At 42.6% G+C, this 8,504-nt stretch overlaps 1 protein-coding gene across 2 annotated transcripts in view; it reads right to left on the bottom strand.

The window, feature by feature from the left end:
• Nucleotides 1–319: 319 nt before the first annotated feature.
• Nucleotides 320–8,504, bottom strand: part of frmd3 (FERM domain containing 3) — a 26,964-nt gene continuing 18,779 nt past the window's right edge. For both annotated transcript variants that reach the window (XM_027012206.2, XM_035536163.1), the window contains exons 11-14: nt 8,370–8,444; nt 8,161–8,229; nt 7,850–7,974; nt 320–3,017 (exon numbers count right to left, since the gene is read on the bottom strand). In XM_027012206.2, coding sequence (XP_026868007.2) covers nt 2,362–3,017; nt 7,850–7,974; nt 8,161–8,229; nt 8,370–8,444 — 925 coding nt within the window. In that variant the 3' untranslated portion in view covers nt 320–2,361. The remainder of the gene's footprint in view (nt 3,018–7,849; nt 7,975–8,160; nt 8,230–8,369; nt 8,445–8,504) is intronic.

Here is an 8,504-nt window from a genome sequence, read left to right as displayed (position 1 = left end):
CACACACGCACACACACTCACACACACACTCACTCACTCACTAGCACCAGCACTAACCTGGGATAGTCTACCGTCTGCATTACAATTGGTACTACCATTTTTACACAGCAAGAAGCAGTTTGAAAGGGACCACGATAGGGAGAGCAATGAGATGAAACTGTCGGCAGCGTTGTATCTGAACGATAATGCACTTAATCCATATGCAAGTCTACTGGCTATTACATGTCTACGCATACAAACACATGGCCCTCCACCCTGCAGTCAGAGAAGACAAGTCGAGCTGAGCTGAATTCAGAGCCAAATGAGAGCGACGTCTTATCCCGTCATTATCCAGCCACAGACAGGCTATAATGCCAAGATTCACTTCACTCACATACAAACAGCATGCAAATGCCTAAGTTGATGATTACACAAGGACAAGCACAAGGACACGTCGAGATGAGCATGGTCAAAGACTTTCCTTTTATCTCTCCCCAGAGTATTTACAAAGAGCATGCCATCAACGGTGCAGAACCTAGCAAAGAGACACACATCTAGCAAACCTAAGGTGTGTGGGGACTTTCTGTGAATACATACAGTTACAATGTAGTTGAGGGTATGTATATGACAAGAAGTCAAATCCAACTTGAAAAATGCCATGACACCATCTAGGACTTAAAGTGTGAATTTAAATGTCACATTGATTTATGCACAGGAATATGCTGGACTGAATCACGATGAATATGCAGTATATATGCAGAACTATGTTTTAGGTTATGTTTGAGGTTGTTTACTTTTTTTTTCCACATAAATTGACTACTGGTTATGTATTTTGTGAGCATGAGCTGTAGATGATATGAATAAAATACTTATCTTAACACGATGCATATGTACACATTAAGGTTTGCTGCTTTACAATCCACACTATTCAATCAGTAAGTCTCATGCTTTCCTGAGAATGTCGTTCATTATATAGTTCAGTGATACATGTCATCGGGGGTCTCATGTACAATGGTTTTAAGGAGTTGCATTTCCCTCTTCATAGAAATTAGTTTATTTGCAGTATTTCATTAGCCCTTGTGCTCCCTCCTCCTCTATTGTGAATCCCTACACATTAACTTCTGATCATTTGTTAAATAATTTATATACAATATAATCTAGAATAATGTAACTTGTGTACAATATAATCTTGATTTTTTAAATCTCTCTACACTTCCCTCTTTTAATCACTGCTTTTTAAAATTATTTTTACATTTTTTTATTTTTTACAATTATAGAGTAGAAACCCATTTTTGAAGCATATCATAGCAAATGTTTTAGTCAGTATTAAATACAGTAGATGAGAGAATTTCAGCATAATGTATAGTGATTAGTCTTCAAACTAATTCTACATTTCCCACACAGCTTGACAGTATATGAACTAGCTTTGACTTTATGTAACCTGGTTTTCATCCAGCTGCGCAAACATCCTCTTATTCCCCACCATGCAATATCTGCTTATGACATCAGGTAATCAGAAAAAGTCTTTTTTTTTTTTTTTTTTTATATTGTGCTATTTTGTTTAAGAAAATCCACAGCAAGGCCCCTTAAGGTCATATAGGTTTAATAAAATATTTTACTTTTCTCCCAACACTCCCAACATCTGTTTAAATAAGAAAACACAAGTTTTCTTGCTGAAAAATACCAGTAAAAGTAAGTTTTACATAAAAATGTATAAAATTTTAAAAACAGATTTTAGATCCCAGATCCCACCCTTACGCTCTGATTTTTATTTACATATACAGATGAGGCTGGAGGCTGTGGTTTCATGGATGAAGGTTGGTCTTAGACTTGTGAGAGCTCAAAGCTGTTCTGTAGTCAGACCTGATCATTATATGATGTGACAATGCAAGTAAATGTAGCCAATGAATGGATGTGTGGGATGTGTGCATCTGTTGTGAAAGACAGTAACTAAAGTAAAGCATGAGAAAGTGCATCGTATACTGGATGCATCTTACTGTTGTCTTAGTCTGACCTAGAACATTAATATAATAGGTTACTGACCCTCTAAGTTGGTGAAATCTATTCACATATTTTATTTGCTTCGGTAACTCCCTCCATCTTAGATATCTGAAGCATTATGAGACCCATTTACCTCTGATTTATGCTAATCATAATCAATTTATGCTAATTAATTTATGCTAATCTTAACCAAAAGATTTAAAAACAAACAAACAAACAAAAAAACTTGCAGTTACTGAAATATCTGGCCATACATGGCTTTGCATCCAGTTACAGTTGTGGTTGAATCCAGTCTTGAGGTGCGAGTTAGGAAAAAAGGCATGATGTATGAGCGCGAGCCTTCCATCCTCTTCAGTTCAGCTGATGGAGGGCTGCTAGCCATTAGCCGTTAGATGCCCCCCACAGCCACTCCATCAAGCCCTCAAATTTGCAGACGAACCACCGGCGCAGGGGGCAGTAGTACTCGTAGTGGAACTGCTCGAACTCGGGCGTCTGGCGGATGTCTTGCAGGAAGGAGACGTCCAGGTTCGATTCCAGAAGTAGCAGCAGGAGGGGCAGCAGCACCAGCAGCAGGGCCCCGGCTGCGGTCACCAGGCGGGCGGCGCTGCGGAGGACGGCCCCCAGTCGCCGCCCGCCGTCGGTCGGCTCGTGCTGCACCTGATGGACAGTCTCCTCGACCAATTCCCACTCCCTCTCCCGCCGAAGCTCCGCTTGCACCTCGGGATCAGCGTGGAGCTCCTTGAGCAGGCGACCGGGGCTTTGGAACAGGAAGTCCATGCCACCCTGCCCCTCCTCCACCGGTGTGGGGAGCACGCTGGCGCACGGGTTATACGCTGTGTCAGAGATGGTGAGGGAGCACGCAGTCTCCTCCTCCTCCACGTGTCTCCCCTCCTCCTCCACTCCAGCAGCAGAAGCGGCTGACTCCGCTTCTGCTGTCTCAGTGAAGTTGCCCTCCCTTCCTTCTAGCTCCACCTCCTCTGGCATGAAGGGTGGCTTCAGCGGGCACAGGTGCACCGAGTCTTTCAGGGCCAGGAGACCTAAGGAGGGAAAAGAGCAGATCAGATATGGCTTCTTTGTGTAAATTTGTGAAATCCAGTTGATCTCACGCTTAGATCTGCAAAGTGTTTCTGAGATGAGCAGATGGGAACGTAAAAAATATGTTGCTAACGTGACTCGAGGCTAGTTATTTCAGAACTAATGGAACATATTCATACTTTTTCGAGGTCCTCTGAAGTCCTTTAAAGTACACTGATGACCAAAATGAGGCAATGAGTGCACTTGTAGGTGCACTTAAGAGTGAGTGTGTTTCAAATGTAAGCGTGGAAGAGAGTGGCTTTAGCTTGTACTCTCCGGGTAAGAGCCCAGTCTAAATATAGACCCAGCTGCCTTGTCAGTGTGGATTAAGAAAAGTCTCCTGGCTAAATAGTCCATGACCTATGCACTAGCCAGTGGCCACGCACACACAGGCAAAAACATATATACACTTACACGCACACGCACACACACACATACACACACGCAGCATGATGCCCTATGGACTGTTTACAGTTCCAGTTCTTTTTTTTCAAACATGTTTAATTTGCTTCTTATAATGTGAAAAATCAAACCAGATTAAGACCGTAAAATGACCAGGTACGATTTCACTACAGGTAGAACAGTCTACTTTAAACCAGCTCTTTCACAGCTCAACTGAGGAGAATTTGTCAACCATAACAATAAACTGTAGATTCTTGTGCATTGCTGACTGATGCATAAAATATACAAAGGTCTACTCATCTCTTGATTACATTTTACAACACTATATTAATGTAAAATATCAATAATTATTATATCGACTATATAATATCAAATTGAACATGTATTATTTCACATAGCCCTATGTGAATCTGGAATTCAATATGCTTAATAATTCAGAAATATGAATGGAAACATGGGATCAAGACTGAACTGAACATAAAAATAAACCAGACAATAACGACGAGGTTAAATTACAGTTTATCGGCACCATTAGCTTGTGAACAATACTGGAAATGCATTATTAATCCCACTGAATGTGATCATTCTCATCTAATCGGTCACTACACAGCCTCAAAGAACAGAACAAATGAAAGTATTTAGAGGCGAGAACCTGTCACCATAGTGACACATGCAGGGGGCCATTTAGCCCAGAAGGAGGAGAGAGTGGGCACCGGTGACAGCCCATCAGCGACCGCTGCCGTGGCAACACTTGGAAACAACAAAGAGCAAGTGTGTGGGTGACTTTGGAAAGGAGGTGAATGAAGCAGAGACGACAGCAATCAGAGGTCCCTTAGTCACCTCTGCAGTAAAAGGGAAGAAAATCACCCCCCAGCGTTTTTCTCTCACTCCTTCCTGCTGTATTATACCTGATCCCAGGGAGGTCAGAGGAATGACATAACCTTTAATAAGCACTTGTGTGATCAGAAAAAGGTCACTTGGCCTTTTTTTTTTTCTTCCACTGATCCAAGCCTTTGGTTATAGCGTTCACACATCAAATCAAAAAACAAAAAATTCTGTTCCTGGTAGTACTTGGAATTACAAAAAAACAGTCGTTTTCTGAGCCTAGCTGTGATTTACAATGGCTTTACAATGGCTCATGTAAAGTGTGCCATTCTCCAAGTTCAAAGGTTACAGAGATGACAGAGTAAATTTCGAACGTGACGTGATGCATATTACATCCACGTCTGTCCAAATCTCTAAAAACATAAACACTTATAAGACAAAACATAACACTGTTCTGCAACCAACACATGTAGTAGATATTTGTAAATGGTGATATAGTCATTATCATCATCATCATCATCATCATCATGAACGGGCATTCCCATACCGCTTCCTGAGACCCGTTGCCCATGTCCGAGAAGCCTGACATAGACATCCCGAGCCGTGTGATTGGCCATGCGGAGCTGTAGGTTGTGTCGGGTGGTGATCTTCACTTTACAGCGTATGCCATCCATCCGCTCTGCCTGGCTTTCGCCCAGGGCTGCATCCAAACCGTCATCTACACCCATACTGCCCCCAAGAACCTCATCCACACCCATACCATCTTCCAGAATCTCATCCACACCCACACCATCCTCCAGAACCTCATCCACACCCGCACCACCCTCCACAACCTTGTCCACACCAACACCGCCCTGCAGAACCTCATCCACACCAACACCACCCTGCAGAACCTCATCCACACCCACACTGCCCTCCAGAACCTCATCCACACCCACACCATCCTGCAGAACCTCATCCACACCCACACCATCCTCCAGAACTTCATTCACATCCGCAACACCCTCCACAACCTCGTCCACGCCCAAGGCCCCTTCAAGAACCTTGTCTACACCCACACCAAGAACCATATGCATTCCAAGACTCCCCTTCAGAACCATACTGACACCAAGGCCCCCCTCCAGAAGCTCCCAGCAGCCCTCTGTCTTCTGTCTCCCTGCTTCCTGCACCCCCGGCTCTCCCAGCACCTCCATTCCCTCCCCTGTGACTTCTGCTTGCTTGCTGCTGCTCCCTAAAAAGGGAAGCTCTGCCCTCACGCCTGATATGAACTGACCTTCTGCTGAGCTCCAGGCTGGTTTAATATGGGCTCCCACAATGCCTCTCCAACATGGTTTATCAATGTCACACACACACAGCCTGAACCGCCGGGGTCTGGCCGGCCCTCTCACTTCACTAGATGGCTGACATGTCACCAGTATTAACAAAGACATGGGATCATCCCTAATGCAGGAAGCGCTATTTTTACAACATTAGCCACGGCACACGGCTGCTGGAACCCCAAGAGCCAACTACAGAAGCAAGAAACAGTCAGGGGGATTGCTGCTGAACATTGTACAGGGGCAAACACACACACACACACACACACCATAGGGACACACACACGCACCCATGAACAAACACGCACACATGCACATACATGCACACAAACACACAAACCCGAATAAAGCAGAAATAAAAAATAAAAATAGCTAATATGATCAAAAGCTATAATTAATACTTGGGTCGATCTTGAGTCGTGAGTTTCCCCTTAATGGGACCCAAAGCTTATTATCTTATTGCTTGGGTTGCAGAGGAGATTAACTGAAGTCTGCCAAAGAGAATCCACAAAAACCTGCGTGAACTGCTGTCCCGCAGGGGAAGATGGAGGAGAGAGCTTGGAAATCTCAGAGTCAGAGAAGAGAAGCTCTCGTGTTTATGCAGCCATCGGTCAGGTTCTACACTTTCAGAATGGCACCTCTGAATTGAATCCATGTATTAATGTAGGCATTATCAGTCGACAGGGAGATGAGTTATATATATTTTTAATATGTGTTTAAGGTGCTGTTATATATATATATATATATATATATATATATATATATATACGTTTTAAGGCAGGTACAAATGTCTGTATCTTGAATTTGACACCAATACCAAAATAATGGAATAAAAAAAAAAACTTTTTAGTTTAAGCCTTTTTAGTTTAAGAACTAAGTAATTTTTAATAACACTAGACATAAAGCATTTTTCTTGACCAGTTTTTAGTTTGTTGACTGAATTTAATAGAATTGGACAGAAGCATGCTAGTTTTGCACCAGAGCTCAGATTGGTTGGCTTCTAGTAAGTTACATAATGCATAACGGATATATGATTTTGTCTGAATTTGGTGTTCGTGTAGTACATTTTTGGCACCAAATTTCTATATCCATTATTGGTTGACACTCAAAAATCTTTTGAAGCGATTACTTTAGTGATGAATGAAATGAATGAAATTCATGACTCAATGAATGAAAATGTTTTTAGCTTACTCCTCAAAAAGAATATATATTGTTAACCCCCTGTCTTCAGGTATCTGTCTATTCAAAATAAAACTTTAAGCTAAATGTAATTAAAGTGCATCAATTCTTGAGAAAGCGTTGAAAATATATGACTGAAGAAAAAACAGCAAAACAGTCTTGAAAGAACAACACTGTGTGTGTGTGTGTGTGTGTGTGTGTGTATGTGTGTGTGTGTGTGTGTGTGTGTTGGGAGGATAACAGTTTGTGGGGGTGTCTGTGTGTTGGTAGGTCAACAGTGAGTCTGGGTGTGTGCGAGTGTGTGTGTTGGGGGGAATATACTGGTATGGTAGAGATAAGGAGTAATGCATTTGTCAGGATAAGGGTTGTCATGCTTGGAAATCAACATTTGTGCCAAGTCAACTGTTTAATGACCAAAGCTAATAAGTGTCCCACAAACTAAAATTCCATTTCAAGCAATCAGTTCGTAATTTTCTTAATTTTGGCTTGTTTATACAGAATGTGGGGGACGGATCCAATCTGAGAGCAACACATGTGCAAACCCATAAACACTACGCAGCGACTCTCGAATAAACCCTATTTGAAAAGTTATTCATACATAATACACATTAGGTGCTCACATACTATGATGCATTATTTCTTAGTGAACTCAGTTTTTACTACATCCCTGCCACTATTTTCATGTTGAAATGAGCTCTACTGTAGAAGACCAGCAGCGAGAGCGCAAGCGTAATGCCAGTGTGCCCGGGTGGCCAGTGGAGACGCATTAGCGCTGTCTGCATTCACCTGCTCGAGGAGCTCCAAACGAGTGTGTAGCTGCAGCTGCACACACCGTCCAAGCACAGCTCTGTTATGCAGCACTAATTCAGCATCCACGGAGATCACTGCGTTTACGTATTTTTAACCCTGTGATTGGAGACTCCGCGGAGACCAAAAACATCAGCTGCTCAATTTCCAGAGGCCTTGACAACAGATCACCTCACACCTGTCAGCACTGCGCGTGTGTGCCCATGTGTGTTTGTGTGTATATTTGTGTATGCCTGTGCATGCATATAAGTGTGTGTGTGTGTTACCACTGTCTGCTGAGGTGTCCCTGTTTTCCTTGGTGGAGCTCAGCACTGGGAGGAGAGGTTCCATGTTCATTATGAGTTGTTTATGACTGAGGGAGTTGAAGCTTCGGCTCTGACCTAACTGAGACCTGCAGCAGACGCAAAAGCACACAGCACAACTGTCAGAACCAGAGACAACCAAAAAAGACAGAATCAGAAGGAAGGAAAAACAGCATTCATAACAACTGTTCAGCATGCACAAGTGACAGTGCTGTCAGTACTGAGGAAAAGAAAACCCCAAACAACAATGCGTGGTAAGAACAGTTTTAACTGACCTGTGAACAACTGGAGGGTCCCTCTGGATCTTTGAACTGGCTTCAATCACCTCTTTTGCTACACGACCACTAGGAACAATCCAAACATAATATAAAGTTGTTTTGTTTCCTTTTTATATTTAGTGCATATACATTGGGCAGCGGTGCACAGGAATGTACAGTTTGTTGTTATGGGTATCAAAGAGTTGATCCAAAGGAGACCGTCCTACCTGTAACGAAATCTGGTCCCTTTGAAAAATATATTACTGCTGGAGGCAGTCTTAATCTGGCTTGATTTTGCACATCTGTTGGAAGGAAAAATAAACATGTAAATGTAAATGTGCTCCATGATATTCCATAGATTC

The sequence above is a fragment of the Electrophorus electricus genome, chromosome 18 (genome assembly GCF_013358815.1).
Source record: "Electrophorus electricus isolate fEleEle1 chromosome 18, fEleEle1.pri, whole genome shotgun sequence".
In the NCBI taxonomy this organism is placed as follows: domain Eukaryota; kingdom Metazoa; phylum Chordata; class Actinopteri; order Gymnotiformes; family Gymnotidae; genus Electrophorus; species Electrophorus electricus.
Note: the sequence above shows the minus strand (reverse complement) of the source record. Positions and strands in the feature narration are given on the sequence as shown.